This window comes from Triticum aestivum, chromosome 1A, assembly GCF_018294505.1.
Source record: "Triticum aestivum cultivar Chinese Spring chromosome 1A, IWGSC CS RefSeq v2.1, whole genome shotgun sequence".
Lineage (NCBI taxonomy): Eukaryota > Viridiplantae > Streptophyta > Magnoliopsida > Poales > Poaceae > Triticum > Triticum aestivum.
In genome coordinates this window covers 3,450,442-3,471,965 of record NC_057794.1, presented here as the reverse complement: position 1 = coordinate 3,471,965, position 21,524 = coordinate 3,450,442, and the positions used below count along the sequence as shown (strand labels likewise).

The following is a 21,524-nucleotide window of genomic DNA, read 5'->3' as shown; positions in this document are numbered from 1 at the left end:
CACCATGTAGAATGACAATGGTGTTCCTCCTCGATTTAAAAATACCTGAGCTCCTCCTCGATGTAGGGCATGGTCGTGCGTCGTTCCTCGCTGCCCGCGAAGCGGCCACACCATGCCTTGCCCCGGGGTTCTGCGGCGGCGGTGGAGGCGTCCCACAAGTTGGAGGCCTCGGATCTTGGTAGAGGCGACAGATGGGAATGGAGGGGAACCAGATGGCGGGGGAGGAGGGAGCCCCGGGGTTTCACGGCGGCGGCATCTCCTGGATCGATAGGAGTGGTGTTTCGTGCGGGCTGTTTTTTTTTTGGTGCGGGAGGGGTGCTGTGATGTGGGATGAAAAAAACCAACGACAAAAAAACGGACGAAAGTGGTGGGACAAAAAAAACATGGAGGCTATTTTACCAACTGAGACATTAGGATAGAGATTTATTGAATCCAAATGGGAATACAATTCTTTTTGTCAACCAACACAACCACTTGGTCCACCATAGTTGAACATATAACCCCTCTTATAATCGAAAACTAAACCATTTGCTCTATAACAATCTACCCTATCAAGTAACTTGACCATGGGAACGCCAAACAGGTTATAAGAACGACCATTTGGACTATAATACCGAATGCGCCTGAAATACGCAAATTTCTTATCGTCGTGATCCTCATAATTGGGGAAGTGGCCGCTACCCATTGGAGGACCATGTGCATTCTTGAAGTAATTCACGAAACCAGTCAAGGCTTGTATGCGTGGTATTCCAGGGCAAAGCTTCTTTGGAAAATGTCCCAATAATGACGGATTTTCTAAATCATGACGGTACACCACCCAATCTTCGGAATTTGGATCCTGTAGCAACGAAAGATTGATGACAGTCATGTAACGCCCCAATTATAACTTTCCCAATTTGTACTCCAACTCTTGCCGTTTCCGGCATTAAGTTATATTTATTCCTCGGGTTCCGGTCTTTGTCTCCGTGTGTTTTTTTCGTTTTTGTGCGTCTCATATCATGGCATCACGTGCATTGCATTTGCATACTTGTTCATCTCATGCATTCGAGCATTTTCCCCGTTGTCCGTTTTGCATTCCGGCGCTTCGTTCTCCTCCGGTGGCCATTTCTAGCTTTCTTTCGTGTGTGGGGATTAAACATTTCCGGATTGGACCGAGACTTGTCATGCGGCCTTGGTTTACTACAGGTAGACCGCCTGTCAAGTTTCGTACCATTTGGACTTCGTTTGATACTTCAACGGTTAACCGAGGGACCGAAAAGGCCTCGTGTGTGTTGCAGCCCAACACCCCTCCAGTTTGGCCCAAAACTCACCAAACTCTGCTCCATGTCCTAGAGCGTTCGATCATGATCGCGTGGCCGAAAACCGCACCTCATTTGGACTCTCCTAGCTCCCCCTATGCCTATATATACACCCCCTCCATTTTCGGATCTCCCCTCTCCCCGAAACCCTAAAATCCCTCTCCGCCGCCGCCGGACGTGTCCAGACGGAGCCGGACAACGTCCGGATCCCGCCGCCGCCAACCAGCCGCTGCCACGTGGCCTGGGCGAGCCCCACTTCACCGCCGCCGCCCGAGGCCCGCCTGAGCCCGCGGGAGGCCCTCCCCGGCCCGCGCAGCCACCGCGCCACCGCCCGCGCCTGCGCCGCGTCTTCTCCCGCGCCGGCGCCGCGCTTCGCCGCCCTCCGCCGCCAAGCTCCTCACCGGCCGGACCCGACCACCGCCTCCGCACCGACCTCGCCGCGGTCGCGCGTCCTGAGGCTCCTTGCCTCGCCGGCGCACCGGTCTGGCCCCGGATCCGGTCGGATCCGACCTCCCCGGCCACCCCCGCGTCCACTCCGCCCCCCCCCCCCCCGCGTTCTCCGGCGAGATCCGGCCACCGCGGCCGCCATTCCGGCGAGCTTCTTCGATCTGCTACAGTGCCCCGCCGATCTGCTACATCGTGTACATCGTGTACATCGCGTGCGCGGGCGAGAGGTTACTGCTATTGGTGGTGGAGTGTCGTGAAAGGTCGGGCCGCAACGACGGATCGGATCTCGCCACGAGGTTCGGTCTATATCAATTTGAGTTCATCTTGATGCCCGTAATGCTGCTAGAAGGAGGCTTCGTGAGTCAAATTGCAGATCCGTTAGTTCATCATAGACTTTTGTTATTTTTGCCATGATTATTGTGTGCATGATATGCCTGTGAGTCTTTGGGATGAATTGTTAAGCATTTTGTCTTCTTTCCAGAGGTGCCACCCATGCATTTTTAGGATGTGTGTGGTGACTTGTGCAAGCTTGCAAAGAGAGGCACCTGAGAATTCTGTTTTCAGGGACTTAGTGATTTTCACTAAGTCTGGGATATTTTAGTTCATGATGCCATATGTTCAGCTTGTTTTCTAGTGATCCGTGCCTCTTTTGAGGATGATCAGTAAGGGAGTTTTTATATTCATGTTATGCTCTATCCATACATGTCTTTGTTTGCATATGTGGAGTGCTCTAGCTTGAGTCAATCGAGCTCTACTTTTGCTTCGTGGTAAATCTGGGCAGATCGTCAACTTGTTTGCGATTTTGTCGATGATATTGTTAGTGATCCATGCATGCTATGCCATTGTTCTTGCCATGTCTAGCTAGCATTTTGTGTCTTATTTATGGATATATGCTTACCTTGCCATGACTTGCACCGTAGTGAGTGCATCGAGCTCGTTTACGTGCCTTCGTGAGTTAAATTCCAGCATGTCTCAGTTTTCACTAAGTCTGAAAACTGATTGTGTTTCATCTATGTTCGTGTGCTCGTTAGAGTATTTTGTGAACCCTTTTGGCCCCAGGTCACTTTGGGTGTTTTGTTAAGCTTATTGAGTAGCTCCATGCTATGGTCTTACTTGTCATGTTCAGGTTATGTATCATGTTGTTTTTCTGCTCCGAAGAGAGCATCGTGGTCTGAAATTTCAGACTAGTGTTAATTTCACTAAGTCTGAAATCTGTTTTGCATATTCATTTTTGCCATGCTTGTTTCAACCTCATAATGGATGAATTTGGCCGTGGCTCAGTGCTAGTGTTTTGATAAGCATCTTACATCCCTGCCATGTATTTTGTTGTCATGTTTGGTGGCTGTAGCATGTTCATTTCGTTGCATTTAGGAGCCTACTTGTTGTAAATCGCAGACCGGTTCATTTCGTAAAACGCTTGCCATTTCCAAACCGTAGCTCCGATTCCAATGATCTTTATATCATTTTCAGGTGATTTCATCCCCTCTTTCCAGTGGCACACTTGGTTTTCCAAGTTGAGGCCAGGTTCATGCATTTCCTATCACGTCTTGCATTTTGCATCCCGCATCGCATCCCGCATAGCATACCATCATTGCATCTTATTGCTTGAGTTTGCACGTGGTTGATTGTATCCTTGTTGCTTGTTTGTGTTGTTGGGTAGAGCCGGGAGACGAGTTCGCTAACGAGGAGCCCGTTGAGTTTGCTTGTGAGGATCCAGTCAACTCTGACAACTGTGCAGGCAAGATGATCATACCCTCGAAATCACTACTATCTTTGCTATGCTAGTTTGCTCGCTCTTTTGCTATGCCAATGCTACGATGCCTACCACTTGCTTGTCAGCCTCCCAATTGCCATGTTGAGCCTCTAACCCACCATTGTCCTAGCAAACCGTTGATTGGCTATGTTACCGCTTTGCTCAGCCCCTTCTTATAGCGTTGCTAGTTGCAGGTGAAGATTGGAGCCGTTCCTTGTTGGAACATTTATTTACTTGTTGGGATATCATTATAATGCCATGTTATCTTAATGCATCTATATACTTGGTAAAGTGTGGAAGGCTCAGCCTCTCGCCTAGTGTTTTGTTCCACTCTTGCCGCCCTAGTTTCCGTCATATCGTTGTTATGTTCCCGGATTGTTGCGTCCCTTACGCGGTTGGGCTATAATGGGAACCCCTTGATAGTTCGCCTTGATTAAAGCTTTTCCAGCAATGCCCAACATTGGTTTTACCATTTGCCACCTAGCCTCTTTTTCCCTTGGGTTTCCGGAGCCCGAGGGTCATCTTATTTTAACCCCCCCGGGTCAGTGCTCCTCTGAGTGTTGGTCCAAACAGAGCCACTTGCAGCGGCACCTCGGGGCAACTCGAGGGTTGGTTTTAGTTGTACGTAGTGTTCATCTGAGTGTGCCCTGAGAAAGAGATATGTGCAGCTCCTATCGGGATTTGTCGGCACATTCGGGTGGTGTTGCTGGACTTGTTTTAACCTGTCGAATCATCTTGTTGTACCGAGATACCGAGTCTGATCGGTGTGTCTTGGGTGGAGGTCTATTCCTTCGTTGACCGTGAGAGCTTATTATGGGCTAAGTTGGGACCCCCCTGCAGGGATTGATCTTCTGAAAGTCGTGCCCGCGGTTATGGGCAGATGGGAATTTATAAATGTCCGGTTGTAGATAACTTGAACCTTAATTAATTAAAATGAATCAACTGGGTGTGTTGCCGTGATGGCCTCTTCTCGGCGGAGTCCGGAAAGCGAACACGGTGTTGGAGTTATGTTTGCGCAGGTTGCCCTCTAGTTTTCCCGCTCATGCTTTGCCTCCTCTTCTCGCTCTCTTTTGCGCATAAGTTAGCCACCGTATATGCTAGTCGCTTGCTGCAGCTCCACTTATACATTACCCCTTTCCTACCTATTAAGCTTAAATAGTCTTGATCGCGAGGGTGCAAGATTGCTGAGTCCCTGTGGCTCACAGATTACTTTTACACCAGATGCAGGGACAGATGATACAACTCCAGATGGCGCGCTTGAGCTCAAGTGGGAGTACGACGAGGACTCTCAGCGTTACTATGTGTCTTTTCCTGATGATCGGTAGTGGTGCCCAGTTGGGGTGATCGGGACCTATGTCGCTTGTTGGGTTGTCTTTTGTTTTGGCGCCGTAGTCAGGCCATGAGTGTTTGGATGATGTATGTTATTTATGTACTTTGATGTGACGTGGCGAGTGTAAGCCAACTATGTACCTCCCCTTTATATTATTTATGTACATGGGACGTGTGATGATTTCCTAACTTGCGACATTGCTTTCAATGCGGTTATGCCTCTAAGTCGTGCCTCGACACGTGGGAGATATAGCCGCATCGAGGGCGTTACAAGTTGGTAATCAGAGCCTTCCCCGACCTTAGGAGCCCCCACTGTTTGATCGTTTTTAGCAGCCGAGTTGTGTCTAGAAAAATGTTTTGAGTCATTTAGGAATTATATATCGGAGAGCTTAGGAATTCTTTTTACTTCCCAGTCTCTTCATCGCTCTGGTAAGGCATCCTGACGTAGAGTTTTGACTCTTCTCTTCTCAAATTTCACTAAAGAAAAAATTTAGGATCACGCGAGTATATTGGATTTGTTCCGATGGCTTATGATGAGAATACTGTCTTGGTGCCTCCTGTCAGGGGTTTAGTGGAAGTGTCCCGGGGAGTTGAGCTCTGAGGTGTTGTCATCATAATTTTATCGTTGCAATTCTGGTATACTTGAGATATGTTCGCGACATCGAAAATCTCCTTTATGCAGTTCGTTGGTGAGATAACCTCGACGCCACCCAGTACTGGGGTGGGAGTTCGGGAGTATCGCCATAACTCATATAACGGATGCTTTTCGAAGGTTGAGGTAGATGATTTCCGAAGGTTTCTTGGTTATGTGTTGAAGGATGGATACAGCTGGATGTAGGTATTGCTAGTTTGGGTGAGATATTATGCTTCCCCTATATCCCCAACACCTGATTGCATAACCGGAAAGTTTCGGGAGTTTCATAGGTGGGAATTCAAGTAGCTCTTAGGATATCTTTCCGACAGATGTATGATATGAAATTGGGGTTCGACGTCTAGTGGTTCGCCAATTCACGGTCGATTTTACAGTGGTCTCGTTGTGTCTTAAAGAGTCCTTGGCTATGCTGACTCGGGGACGCTTCGTATGTCATGTGCACTGCCTTGTACATGATGGTGCTGTACGATCGAGCCCGTGTAGGTCCCACCATGAAAACTTCGGACGAAATCTCTATCATATGTTTGTTCCGGCTTATTTAGCAAGCCAATCCTTGGTTTTATTTGAGTTGTGGTATTCGAGTTGCTTCGATGTCATATGTTGATTCCATCCCTTGTTGATTTGCCTCTTCTATCTAATTCTATGTGGCTTCGCAATTTAGGAATATGTGACCACTTCAAGAGAAGTGCATTCGTTCATTTTGTTCGGATGTGAAGACTTTATGTTGCAATTTTCATTCCGTTGGACTCACCTTCAATTTTTGTCTATTTGTGTGCTAATGGTGGTCAACCTCTTTAGGATGGCTCCTCCAACGCGCACGACTCCGAATCCTGATCCGCCACCACCTCCACCTCCTCCGGAGGCTTGGCAAGCTGTGATGGCCGCAACCAATGCAAATACACAGTTGATCATGCAAATACTCCAAGAGCGCAATCAAAGCAGTCAAGGGAATCAAGGCAACAATCAAAACCATTTTGCTACTCTGAACCAGTTACTCGCTAAAGGTCCAAAGACGTTCAGCAATTGTGTTGAGGCTACCGATGTTGACGATTGGCTAGTGGATCTGGGCAAGCATTTTGAATGCAGCAACGTCAGGCCTGAAGATTTCGTCAAGTTCGCTTCTTTCCAGCTCAAAGATCAGGCTGCAGAGTGGTTCCAGCAGTACAAGGATTCCAGAGGTGGACGTTTGATCACTTGGGATGATTTCCGTCGAGATTTCCGAGCTCATCACATCCCTCAGAGTGTGACTGAAAGCAAACGTGAAGAATTTCGCAATCTGAAGCAAGGCTCTTTGTCTGTCTATGACTACAACAAGTTGTTCCGGAAGCTCGCCTGTTTTGCCAAGCAGGATGTTCCTGATGAGAAGAGCATGATATATCAGTTCAGGGGTGGTCTCCGTGAAGAAATTCAGCTCGCTCTTGTCCTTTTTGAGTCGTTGAGGTATGATGAGTTCTACAACATGGCACTGAAGCAAGAGGCTGCTCAGTTGAGGTGTGATGCTTCCAGGAAGCGAGTTAGAGACACTACGCCTTCTTCCTCTACTCAAGTGGCCAAGCAGCAGAAGTATTGGCTTCCTCCTCCTCCGTTCCGTCAGCTGTATCAGCAGAAGAGCAAAGGTGGCAGTGGTTCTTCCCACCCACCCAACCCAGGCTTTCAGAACAAGACTTTGTCTCAAGCTCCAAGATCAAGTGCTCCGTACCACCGTCCACTCTCAGAGGTCACGTGCAACAAGTGCCAACAGAAGGGTCACTACGCCAACAAGTGTTTCAACCAGAGGCGTCTTCCTCCTCCTCCTCCTGTCAGATCAGCAAGTACAGCTGTGGTCAAGCATAACCCCAAGTCCGCCAAGGTCAACTTGCTGAATGCAGCTCAGGCAGAGGACTCGCCAGATGTGATCACGGGTAACCTTCCTGTTAACGATGTTCCCGCTAAAGTACTTTTTGATACTGGTGCATCGCTTTCTTTTATTTCAACTCCATTTGTGGCCAAGCATGATTTTGTGACCGAAAGGATTCCTGTTCCGTTGAAGATTGTGTCTCCGGGCAAGCAAATGACTTCTAACAATTGCGTCCCGGATGTCTCTATCACGTTGGGCGATTACAAATTTCTCTCTTCTCCGGTGGTTCTTGGTAATTCGGATATCGATCTTATTCTTGGGATGGACTGGCTCTCTAAGCACAAGGCTCACCTCGATTGTGCAGCCAGGCAGATTCAACTGACTCATTCATCTGAGCATGTCATTGTCTTTGCCGCTCATGATGATACAATCCGGTTGTTTCTCTCAATGAGAAGGGTGAATTGGATGCTATTTCGCAGATTCGGGTTGTTTGTGAGTATCAAGACGTCTTCCCAGAAGAGCTCCCAGGAATGCCTCCGCACCGGCCCGTTGAATTTGTTATTGAACTTGAGCCCGGTACGGAACCTGTGTGCAAACGTCCCTACAAGCTTGGCCCTGAAAAGTTGAAGGAGTTGAAGAAACAACTCGATGTTCAAGAAAGAATGGGTCTCATTCGTCCTAGTACTTCTCCGTGGGGTTGTGGTGTTCTTTTTGTGAAGAAGAAGGATGGAACGGACCGACTTTGTGTTGATTATCGTCCATTGAACAAGAAGACCATCAAGAACAAATACCCACTTCCCAACATCAATGAGCTATTCGAACAACTCAAGGGTGCCCAAGTTTTCTCCAAGCTTGATCTCTGTATGGGTTATCATCAGATTCGAATCCGTGAGCAAGATATTCCCAAGACGGCGTTCAAAACAAGCTATGGGTCATATGAATACACTGTCATGTCTTTTGGCCTCGCCAACGCTCCTCCGACGTTCTCTCGCATGATGAACTTCATCTTCAACCCCTACACCAATGACTTCGTTTTGGTCTATCTCGACAACATTCTGGTTTTCTCCAAGAACAAGGAAGATCATGCCAAGAACTTGCGTTTGGTTCTTGACAAGCTCAGGGAACATCAGTTCTACGCCAACTTCTCCAAATGTGAATTTTGGCTCGATGAGGTGCTTTATCTTGGTCATATCATCTCTGCCAAGGGCATTGCCGTGAATCCTGAGAAGGTGTCTGCAATTGTTAATTGGGAACCTCCTCAGAACGTGAAGCAACTCCGTAGCTTCCTCGGTCTCGCAAGCTACTGTCGAAGATTCGTTGAAAACTTTTCTAAGATCGCGAAGCCTCTCTCAAATCTTCTCCAGAAGCACGTCAATTACGTTTGGTCTCCGGAGTGTGATATTGCTTTCAACACTTTGAAAGAGAAGTTGATCACTGCTCCAGTTCTGACTCCGCCTGATGAAACCAAGCCGTACGAGGTCTTTTGTGATGCCTCTCTCCAAGGTCTAGGTGCTGTACTGATGCAAGAGAAGAAAGTTGTTTCTTATACCTCTCGTCAGTTGAAGCCTAATGAGAAGAACTACCCCACTCATGATCTCGAGTTGGCGGCAGTTGTGCATGCTTTGTTGACTTGGAGACATCTTCTATTGGGAAGGAAAGTGGACATTTTCACTGATCACAAGAGTCTCAAGTACATCTTCACCCAGCCTAATCTCAACCTCAGGCAAACTCGATGGGTCGAAATGATTCAAGAGTACAATCTAAGTATCGAGTATACTCCAGGCAAGGCCAATGTGATTGCTGACGCTTTGAGCAGAAAAGCATATTGCAACAGTCTGATTCTGAAGCCTTATCAACCCGAGCTTTGTGAAGCTTTCCGCAAACTTAATCTGCAAATTGTTCCTCAAGGTTTCCTCGCCAACCTTCAAGTTTCTCCTACATTGGAAGACCAAATTCGCCAAGCCCAGCTTCTTGATGCTATGGTGAAAAAGGTGAAGATTGGGATTGCCAAGAGTCAGTCCAAGTACAAGTGCTACCGCCTTGATGACAAGGACACTATCTTATTTGAGGATCGAATTGTTGTGCCCAAAGGTGAAATTCGTAAAGTGAACATGAACGAGGCTCACAACTCTCTCCTCTCCATCCACCCTGGGAGTACGAAGATGTATCAGGATCTGAAGCAAACTTATTGGTGGACTCGAATGAAGCGCGAGATCGCTCAATTCGTGAATGAATGTGATGTCTGCAGAAGAGTGAAGGCAGAACACCAAAGGCTAGCAGGTCTCCTCCAACCTCTTGCCATTCCAGAATGGAAGTTTGACAACATTGAAATGGACTTTGTGACTGGGTTTCCAAAGTCCAAGCGTGGCAATGATGCTATATTCGTTGTCATCGACAAGCTCACCAAAGTGGCTCACTTTCTGCCTATCAAGGAGTCGATCACTGCAGCTCAATTGGCGGAACTCTACACCTCTCGAATTGTCTCTCTGCACGGTATTCCTCAAGTGATATCTTCAGACCGTGACAGCATCTTTACCTCCAAGTTTTGGGATTCTTTTCAGAAGGCCATGGGCACCAACATTCGCTTCAGCACTGCTTTCCATCCTCAAACAAGCGGTCAAGTCGAGCATGTCAACTAGATTCTTGAAGATATGCTTAGGGCTTGTGTTATCTCCTTCGGCATGAAGTGGGAGGATTGTCTTCCTTATGCTGAATTCTCATACAACAACAGTTTTCAAGCAAGTTCGGGCAAGGCCCCATTTGAAATTCTGTATGGTAGGAAATGCCATACCCCTCTCAACTGGTCTGAAACCGGTGAACGTCAGCTGCTGGGTAATGACTTAATCACAGAGGCAGAAGAAATGTGCAAGATCATTCGTGATAATCTCAAAGCAGCCCAATCCCGCCAGAAGAGCTTCTATGATAGTAAGCACCGTGATTTGGCTTTCGAGATCGGAGATCATGTTTACCTCCGCGTCTCTCCTATGAAAGGGACTCGTCGCTTCGGTATCAAAGGGAAGCTTGCCCCTAGATACGTCGGACCTTTCAAGATTGTCAGCAAGAGAGACGACCTCGCCTATCAACTCGAGCTTCCGTCAAACTTTGCAAATGTTCATGATGTGTTCCATGTCTCCCAACTCCGAAAGTGCTTCAAGACGCCTGAACGCACCGTCAACTTCGAGGACATTGAGCTCCAAGAAGATCTCTCCTATCGTGAGCACCCAGTTGCAATCCTTGAAGAGACTGAACGCAGGACTCGCAACAAGTCAATCAAATTTCTCAAAGTCAAGTGGTCACACCATTCCGACCGTGAAGCTACCTGGGAACGCGAGGATCACCTCCGTTCTGAGTACCCGGAGTTCTTTCAGTCCTAGATCTCGGGACGAGATCTTTTCATAGTGGTGGAGTGTTGTAACGTCCCAGTTATAACTTTCCCAATTTGTACTCCAACTCTTGCCGTTTCCGGCATTAAGTTATATTTATTCCTCGGGTCCCGGTCTTTGTCTCCGTGTGTTGTTTTCATTTTCGTGCATCTCATATCATGGCATCACGTGCATTGCATTTGCATACTTGTTCATCTCATGCATTCGAGCATTTTCCCCGTTGTCCGTTTTGCATTCCGGCGCTTCGTTCTTCTCCGGTGGCCATTTCTAGCTTTCTTTCGTGTGTGGAGATTAAACATTTCCGGATTGGACCGAGACTTGTCATGCGGCCTTGGTTTACTACCGTAGACCGTCTGTCAAGTTTCGTACCATTTGCACTTCGTTTGATACTCCAACGGTTAACCAAGGGACCGAAAAGGCCTCGTGTGTGTTGCAGCCCAACACCCCTCCAATTTGGCCCAAAACCCACCAAACTCTGCTCCATGTCCTAGAGCGTTCGATCACGATCGCGTGGCCGAAAACCGCACCTCATTTGGACTCTCCTAGCTCCCCCTATGCCTATATATACACCCCCTCCATTTTCGGATCTCCCCTCTCCCCGAAACCCTAAAATCCCTCTCCGCCGCCGCCGGACGTGTCCGGACGGAGCCGGACAACGTCCGGATCCCGCCGCTGCCAACCAGCCGCTGCCACATGGCCCGGGCGAGCCCCACTTCGCCGCCGCCGCCCGAGGCCCGCCCGAGCCCGCAGGAGGCCCTCCCCGGCCCGCGCAGCCACCGCGCCACCGCCCGCGCCCGCGCCGCGTCTTCTCCCGCGCCGGCACCGGCGCTTCGCCGCCCTCCGCCGCCAAGCTCCTCGCCGGCCGGACCCGACCACCGCCTCCGCACCGACCTCGCCGCGGTCGCGCGTCCCGAGGCTCCTTGCCTCGCCGGCGCACCGGTCCGGCCCCGGATCCGGTCGGATCCGACCTCCCCGGCCACCCCCGCGTCCAATCCCCCCCCCCCCCCCCCCGCGTTCTCCGGCGAGATCCGGCCACCGCGGCCGCCATTCCGGCGAGCTTCTTCGATCTGCTATAGTGCCCCGCCGATCTGCTATAGTGCTTTGCTACAGTACCGAAACCCTAGATCTGGGTTGACTTTCCCTCTTCTCCCCCGTAATTTTGTGCTATCTTTGACTATTCATATCTTTGCATCCGTAGCTCCGTTTTGGGCATATAATATATCGAAATATTCGTCTCGACATGTACATCATTTCATTCCATTGCATCATTTGCATTTGTGATACGACCCGCTATAATAAAAACACTGAGGTTGTCGACGTTTCATCTGAAGCCCATATTGTCCGAAAATACAAAGCATCTACACCGGAGTATCTCCGGCCAAGTAATGAAGACGAGGATACACTAGTTAATACTTGCATGCACGTTGATGCATCACACATAATTAATATAGGCCAAAAGGAGAGACATGTCCAGGCTCAGGAAAAGATGATATTTACTTCAGGACTTGACATGCGTACAATGATGCAAGAAATAAAGAGAGAAAACATGAGATGGAAGCCAGCCTAGAATGCTATTCTGTTCCAATTGTTGGAGGCAAAAATCATTCGGTGCATGCAACCAAGAATTATGACTATTTACTTGGAGATATAAAAGGAGTTAAAGGAAGGTTTAAAGAAGGATTTATGTTCCTATTTTTACCATGCAAGAAACATGTACGGGAAGGAGATGTACGTGGTCATCTATCTCTCAAGGACTTGGGATGGGGTCCACCTACAGTGAAGATAAATACATGGTGTTTGTTGCCGAGATGTAAAAGGCAACTAATTAAATATAGTATAGAGTCCAGAATAGAATATAGTCTTAGTTTCCTTTTGACTTATCCGTTGCATGTAGGGATAGATTACTTCTACGTGAGGGTAAAGTTGATTAGCCGGTTCAGCTATAAGTAGTAGAGGATGCGATCATGTAAAGGGAGGTTATATTTTTATGAAATAGACATGATGTGTTTTTAGGGTAGACACCCGTATCAAGTTTTGGAGGGATCTTTAGAAAACCTCTGTGTTGCGATTTCTCGGTGAGGAAATTGTTTTGCGCGTGAGTACCTTCGTTGAGATTGGTTTTCTCGTGTTGGGCCGCAAGGTTCAAACCCTCTACATCGTGTACATCGCGTGCGCGGGCGAGAGGTTACTGCTATTGGTGGTGGAGTGTCGTGAAAGGTCGGGCCGCAACGACGGATCGGATCTCGCCATGAGGTTCGGTCTATATCAGGTGGTATTCAGAGCAACAGGTTGTTCAAGACACTATGGAGAAGATGGCGATCACATCGTGATTCAGTAAGTTAAGCTATGGATTTCAGTTGGAGGAGGAAGGCCGTTGGACTGGGCTTTTTCACACCCATGTGGTAGTGAGAGAGAGATCATGTGCCATGACGATCGATCACATGAATTTGATCAACGCTCCAAGCATCGAGATGGTGGAAAAGTTGAATCTTCCAGTGACAGCACGTCCGCAACCATACTTGTTTCATTGGGGTCATGAAGAGCTCACTGTCACGCACCAAACTAAGGTATCGTTTTTGTTGGGTAATTATTTTTGTGAGGTTTTGTGCGACGTGATTCCGGCAACGATGATTTCGTGTCACTTGTTATTGGGTGAGCCATGGTACAAAGATCATGATGTGGCGTATGATTGCAAAACACACACGTATACTGTCAAGAGGGGTAAGAAGTGCAACCTTGTGCCTATGGGTGAGGAGCGTTTTGTTTCTTGGAGAAAAGAACATCTTGAGAAGATAAAAGAGCAAAAAGAAGAAAAGAAGAAGGTTGAAGCTACTGAAATTTCTGTCATCACTGTTCAGTATGTACATGAAAATATTGCTGAAGAGATTGAGTCGAAACCGAGGACGGTTTCCGTTCAAGGGGGAGAGGATGATACGACCCGCTGTAATAAAAACACTGAGGTTGTCGACGTTTCATCTAAAGCCCATATTATCCGAAAATAGAAAGCATCTACACCGGAGTATCTCCGGCCAAGTAATGAAGACGAGGATACACTAGTTAATACTTGCATGCACGTTGATGCATCACACATAATTAATATAGGCCAAAAGGAGAGACATGTCCAGGCTCAGGACAAGATGAGATTTACTTCAGGACTTGACATGCGTACAATGATGCAAGAAATAAAGAGAGAAAAACATGAGATGGAAGCCAGCCTAGAATGCTATTCTGTTCCAATTGTTGGAGGCAAAAATCATTCGGTGCATGCAACCAAGAATTATGACTATTTACTTGGAGATATAAAAGGAGTTAAAGGAAGGTTTAAAGAAGGATTTATGTTCCTATTTTTACCATGCAAGAAACATGTACGGGAAGGAGATGTACGTGGTCATCTATCTCTCAAGGACTTGAGATGGGTCCACCTACAGTGAAGATAAATACATGGTGTTTGTTGCCGAGATGTAAAAGGCAACTAATTAAATATAGTATAGAGTCCAGAATAGATTATAGTCTTAGTTTCCTTTTGACTTATCCGTTGCATGTAGGGATAGATTACTTCTACGTGAGGGTCAAGTTGATTAGCCGGTTCAGCTATAAGTAGTAGAGGATGCGATCATGTAAAGGGAGGTTATATTTTTATGAAATAGACATGATGTGTTTTTAGGGTAGACACCCGTATCAAGTTTTGGAGGGATCTTTAGAAAACCTCTGTGTTGCGATTTCTCGATGAGGAAATTGTTTTGCGCGTGAGTACCTTCGTCGAGATTGGTTTTCTCGTGCTGGGCCGCAAGGTTCAAACCCTCTACATCATGTACATCGCGTGCGCGGGCGAGAGGTTACTGCTATTGGTGGTGGAGTGTCGTGAAAGGTCGGGCCGCAACGACGGATCGGATCTCGCCACGAGGTTCGGTCTATATCAATTTGAGTTCATCTTGATGCCCGTAATGCTGCTAGAAGGAGGCTTCGTGAGTTAAATTGCAGATCCGTTAGTTCATCATAGACTTTTGTCATTTTTGCCATGATTATTGTGTGCATGATATGCCTATGAGTCTTTGGGATGAATTGTTAAGAATTTTGTCTTCTTTCCAGAGGTGCCACCCATGCATTTTTAGGATGTATGTGGTGACTTGTGCAAGCTTGCAAAGAGAGGCACCTGAGAATTCTGTTTTCAGGGACTTATTGATTTTCACTAAGTCTGGGATATTTTAGTTCATGATGCCATATGTTCAGCTTGTTTCCTAGTGATCCGTGCCTCTTTTGAGGATGATCAGTAAGGGAGTTTTTATATTCATGTTATGCTCTATCCATCCATGTCTTTGTTTGCATATGTGGAGTGCTCTAGCTTGAGTCAATCGAGCTCTACTTTTGCTTCGTGGTAAATCTGGGCAGATCGTCAACTTGTTTGCGATTTTGCCGATGATATTGTTAGTGATCCATGCATGCTATGCCATTATTCTTGCCATGTCTAGCTAGCATTTTGTGTCTTATTTATGGATATATGCTTACCTTGCCATGACTTGCACCGTAGTGAGTGCATCGAGCTCGTTTACGTGCCTTCGTGAGTTAAATTCCAGCATGTCTCAGTTTTCACTAAGTCTGAAAACTGATTGTGTTTCATCTATGTTCGTGTGCTCGTTAGAGTATTTTGTGAACCCTTTTGGCCCCAGGTCACTTTGGGTGTTTTGTTAAGCTTATTGAGTAGCTCCATGCCATGGTATTACTTGTCATGTTCAGGTTATGTATCATGTTGTTTTGCTGCTCCGAAGAGAGCATCTTGGTCTGAAATTTCAGACTAGTGTTAATTTCACTAAGTCTGAAATCTGTTTTGCATATTCATTTTTGCCATGCTTGTTTGAACCTCATAATGGATGAATTTGGCCGTGGCTCAGTGCTAGTGTTTTGATAAGCATCTTGTGTACATCCCTGCCATGTATTTTGTTGTCATGTTTGGTGGCTGTAGCATGTTCATTTCGTTGCATTTAGGAGCCTACTTGTTGTAAATCGCAGACCGGTTCATTTCGTAAAACGCTTGCCATTTCCAAACCGTAGCTCCGATTCCAATGATCTTTATATCATTTTCAGGTGATTTCATCCCCTCTTTCCAGTGGCACACTTGGTTTTCCAAGTTGAGGCCAGGTTCATGCATTTCCTACCACGTCTTGCATTTTGCATCCCGCATCGCATCCCGCATAGCATACCATCATTGCATCTTATTGCTTGAGTTTGCACGTGGTTGATTGTATCCTTGTTGCTTGTTTGTGTTGTTGGGTAGAGCGGGGAGACGAGTTCACTAATGAGGAGCCCGTTGAGTTTGCTTGTGAGGATCCAGTCAACTCTGACAACTGTGCAAGCAAGATGATCATACCCTCGAAATCACTACTATCTTTGCTATGCTAGTTTGCTGGCTCTTTTGCTATGCCAATGCTACGATGCCTACCACTTGCTTGTCAGCCTCCCAATTGCCATGTTCAGCCCCTAACCCACCTTTGTCCTAGCAAACCGTTGATTGGCTAAGTTACCGCTTTGCTCAGCCCCTTCTTATAGCGTTGCTAGTTGCAGGTGAAGATTGGAGCCGTTCCTTGTTGGGACATTTATTTACTTGTTGGGATATCATTATAATGCCATGTTATCTTAATGCATCTATATACTTGGTAAAGGGTGGAAGGCTCGGCCTCTCGCCTAGTGTTTTGTTCCACTCTTGCCGCCCTAGTTTCCGTCATATCGGTGTTATGTTCCCGGATTGTTGCGTCCCTTACGCGGTTGGGCTATAATGGGAACCCCTTGATAGTTTGCCTTGATTAAAGCTTTTCCAGCAATGCCCAACATTGGTTTTACCATTTGCCACCTAGCCTCTTTTTCCCTTGGGTTTCCGGAGCCCGAGGGTCATCTTATTTTAACCCCCCCGGGCCAGTGCTCCTCTGAGTGTTGGTCCAAATAGAGCCACTTGCAGGGCCACCTCGGGGCAACTCGAGGGTTGGTTTTTGTTGTACGTAGTGTTCATCTGAGTGTGCCCTGAGAAAGAGATATATGCAGCTCCTATCGGGATTTGTCGGCACATTCGGGCGGTGTTGCTGGACTTGTTTTAACCTGTCGAATCATCTTGTTGTACCGAGATACCGAGTCTGATCGGTGTGTCTTGGGTGGAGGTCTATTCCTTCATTGACCGTGAGAGCTTGTTATGGGCTAAGTTGGGACCCCCTGCAGGGATTGATCTTTCGAAAGCCGTGCCCGCGGTTATGGGCAGATGGGAATTTGTTAATGTCCGGTTGTAGATAACTTGAACCTTAATTAATTAAAATGAATCAACTGGGTGTGTTGCCGTGATGGCCTCTTCTCGGCGGAGTCCGGGAAGCGAACACGGTGTTGGAGTTATGTTTGCGCAGGTTGCCCTCTAGTTTTCCCGCTCATGCTTTGCCTCCTCTTCTCGCTCTCTTTTGCGCATAAGTTAGCCACCATATATGCTAGTCGCTTGCTGCAGCTCCACTTATACATTACCCCTTTCCTACCTATTAAGCTTAAATAGTCTTGATCGCGAGGGTGCGAGATTGCTGAGTCCCTGTGGCTCACAGATTACTTTTACACCAGATGCAGGGACAGATGATACAGCTCCAGATGGCGCGCTTGAGCTCAAGTGGGAGTACGACGAGGACTCTCAGTGTTACTATGTGTCTTTTCCTGATGATCAGTAGTGGTGCCCCGTTGGGGTGATCGGGACCTATGTCGCTTGTTGGGTTGTCTTTTGTTTTGGCGCCGTAGTCGGGCCATGAGTGTTTGGATGATGTATGTTATTTATGTACTTCGATGTGACGTGGCGAGTGTAAGCCAACTATGTACCTCCCCTTTATATTATTTATGTACATGGGATGTGTGATGATTTCCTAACTTGCGACATTGCTTTCAATGCGGTTATGCCTCTAAGTCGTGCCTCGACACGTGGGAGATATAGCCGCATCGAGGACGTTACAAGCCATGAACAATAAATTTCATACACAAGAAGAGTAGAGAACAATTTGTTATTAGCAAGAATCTTGGGTGACGTACAATTTCCCAGATTCTAATTAATGTTCCATATTTTCTAATAAAATAAACATGGATATTACTTACTAGCCATGTGATGCCTAACTAATTTTAACTCTAATAAAATCTATCTTTGTTAATTATAATCCTCTATTCTTAAATAGTAGCAATCCACAGTTTTCTATTCAAGCATCCATGCCACATCAACAAGTCATAAAGTTTTAGATATAAGTTGACTTTTCTTTCTCTACGTGCAGCCATACCACAAGTCATGCATGTTCATCTTAAGTTATATTTTTTTATGTGCTTGTTTTTTATCCATGTGGTCATACCACACCATCAAGTCATGCATGCTCCTCATAAATTATTGTTTTATATTAATTTTTTGTTTTCATGAATGGATTGTGTGTTGGACACTATGAGGATACCTATGTGGTTCATGTTTCACATTTTTTGTTAGAAAAAATGGCATTAAGTTAATTGCAATCCAACTTTTTTCTCTTTTGTAGTTGCTCTTATAGCATGCATGTACGTGTTTAATTTGATGAGGTTCTTGCACAATGCAAGGGTATCATCTAATTATACTAGAAATAGTAGCACATTTGTGAGATTATATAGCTTTAGTAATCTCCAGAATGGGACAAATTGTGCACCTGGTTGAGGCTAAGCCTAACGTAGTAGTCTTGTTTGCCATAAATTGATGGAGGAGCAATGGCTTGTCCAGGTACCAGATTAGCTCCACGTGCAGAAACAAATCCTGGGCACTTCAAGTTGTAGCACCCCCTTGATTTCAAGTCCTTCTAAGGAATAAAAAAAGGAAACATGTATTATTATGGATGTAAAGAGACTCGTAGTTAGTCCAATAATGCCTCTAACTCCTACAAAATACCAAAAACTATATGTGCACCACAATAATATATAACATGTTAAAATGGCATTGATTATACTTACAGTCCAATATGTAAAGAAGCGAATATCTTTGTTATGGTATAAGGAGGGGGAAATCTGCAAGAAAAAAATTGATTATGAAATAGTGGTTTATTCAAAAGGATTTGACTTTACCAGAATGGGTGATATGTTTGTACGTGAAATCCAACTTGAATTAAGTTGTAGTTTCCTCCATCTTCACAATAGATCTGTAAGGATGCTCCAGATTCTTGAGAGTTTTCTTGATTTGGTGAAGCCCATATACTCATCTCAGCTCGAAGGCCATAGAATATTCCTGGCTCCGTGTGCCACATTGCATACTAGTGACAGAAAATTATAGCTCAAATTAGTAAATAAATAGAAAAATGTATGGAGAACAACATAATAAACAAGTGAGGTTGTTTTTTTGCCTTGTTATGAGGTTCACCTACCACACATGTACAATGGGGATTTTTTTTCCTGCCCCTTTGTATTTAGTCTACATTTTTTCGTAGGCATTTATTGACTATATCATACTGAATTTAGCTTCGTACACAGGATGTGGTGTCATTCCAATGAATTATACCTTTTGTGGCAATGCATGCAATGATTTAGTTCATGTGCATTGTCGATGGTGTTACTTAGGTGCTTAGGCTCAGAACATCTTCTCTCATCCTTGTGGCAGGCTCAAAACAAGATTTGATTCTCTCTCTGATAGGTGTGAAGCATATTTCCAGTAGAGTGTTGGTATGTCAGGATAAGTCTCCAATAAAATGTATCTTAAATGCCTTTCTGAATCTATTATTCTCGGTATTTTGGTAGCATGTTTCGTACGTAATGATCATTGCCTTCTAGGTATATAGGGCATCAACCTTAGTTCATTTAGGTGTATGCCTTTTTATCCGGTCTTTATGTAGCATGTTGTCTCTCTGACCATTGATCATAATTTAGCTTGACGAACTATGATTTAGGTTCATCACTAATGAATGTAGATTTCTATTCTTTTCTCTTTGTGGTTTAAATACGTGATGCTTATATTAAAAATACCTAGAATTTTCCTTTTATATTTATCACATGTCACTGTGACATACATTGTGATGATTTTTTGGTCAATACACACCAAAAAAATCAACAAAACATCCGAAATCTAACACATGAAAAAGTAAAGTGATATATAGAGAGGCACTGAAAGCGAGTGTGTGTACATGAGAAATAATGCCGCTTCCTTCATCCTTGATATTAGCTTTCCAAGGAAAATGGAAAGACTTAAGTCTTAAAAGAGTGGTGTTCTGCAGAGGGAAATGTTAGTTCGTGACTGATTAGCATGTATAATTGATGGACAAAGTCCTTGAAAGATATAAGTAGTTGTTTCCACATATGTCTTCTACATTTTAGTTGGGCATATAAGTAACATAGAGTAGTTACGGATTATGAGAACCAATAGTAATTATCAAGATTAAGGGGTCAAGTAGATATAAGAATGGGATGAATACATAAATCTATTGATAAAAGAGTTGTACATGTCAAAAGCTAAAAGTAAATATTGGTTACCTTCTCATCCGCCGTGAGATTGCCATCTACGTCTATCGAATCAACCAAGGTGATTTGGCAAGTTCTAAACAAAAAGCACAACAAGATCGGTATGACAATATAATAACCTCCCATTTGTATGGGTAAGTGTGTTCCAATGAACGAAAATGTAACTATGTGATTCCTCACATACATGTATGTTCTTTAGAGAACACAACTTATATAGAAATGAGCCACATTAATTTTTTGGAAAGCTTTAGATGGCATCGTTTGTTGATGCACTCAACGAGTAATGAGTACTCATCCACTGCACAAATCTTTCTAGAGTTGGGTATAAATTAATTATTCAATCAATGTTCATTAAATATGGACTTGGTTTACATCCAATTAATGTTTTCTTTAAGTCCTATGTGTTTAACAAAAGAACAATATTTATATTAAGAAAAAATCTGAGAGTTTGTACAATTTCTGATATTTCCAAATTCATTTGATGTGAAAAATCACGACTAAATAGACTTAATTAATTGCATGCGTAATTAATTGTCTCCCTATTAATTGCATCAATGGCTTCATTTTCAAATGGATTTGGTGATCGATTCGGCGTGAAAAAAATCCTTATATAAACAAACTTAACTAATAGCACGTGTAATTAATTACTTGCATATTAATTACATTTAATGGTTTGATTTTCAAATTGCTTTAATGTGAAAAAATGTTTACTTAAATACATATTAAACTAATTGCACGTGGAATTAATTGTCTCCCTATTAATTGTATTAATGGCTTCATTTTCAAATGGATCCGGTGCTTCATTTGGCTATCCTTATGTAAACAAACTTAATTAATAGCATGCATAATTAATTGTCTGCCTATTAATTACATTTATTGGTTTGATTTTTCAAATTGCTTTAATGTGAAAAAATATTTACTTAAACATACTAAACTAATTGCACGTGTAATTAATTGTCTCCCTATTAATTGCATTAATGGCTTCATTTTCAAATGGATTCAGTGCTCGATTTGGCGTGAAAAAACCTTTATATAAACAAAACTTAATTATTAGCACACGTAATTAATTGCCTGCCTCTTAATTACATTAATTGTTTGATTTTCAAATTGATATAATGTTAAAAAAATCTTTACTTAAACATACTACTCCCTCTATAATAGTTTACAAGGCGCGATTCAACAATCTCTGGAACCAAGGTGACTAGCGATTGGACTGAAAATAGCATCGACAATTATAGCACGGCGCCTATATTACTAGGGAAATTAATGCGTACACACATGCATTGAGTGCTTCCACCTCCGTAAACACATGCATGCACTTATTCCATTTCGCGTACACACCTACATGGAGAAAAAATTTGTG

At 44.8% G+C, this 21,524-nt stretch overlaps 1 protein-coding gene across 1 annotated transcript; it reads right to left on the bottom strand.

Moving 5' to 3' along the window:
• Positions 1–457: 457 nt before the first annotated feature.
• LOC123061984 (uncharacterized) lies at positions 458–20,287 on the bottom strand. The gene is made up of 6 exons (XM_044485312.1): positions 20,174–20,287; positions 19,828–19,911; positions 18,802–18,963; positions 18,668–18,721; positions 18,370–18,516; positions 458–838 (listed from the first exon to the last, which is right to left on the bottom strand). Exons 1-6 carry the CDS (start codon positions 20,285–20,287, stop codon positions 458–460), a joined length of 942 nt encoding a protein of 313 aa, XP_044341247.1.
• Positions 20,288–21,524: the final 1,237 nt, after the last annotated feature.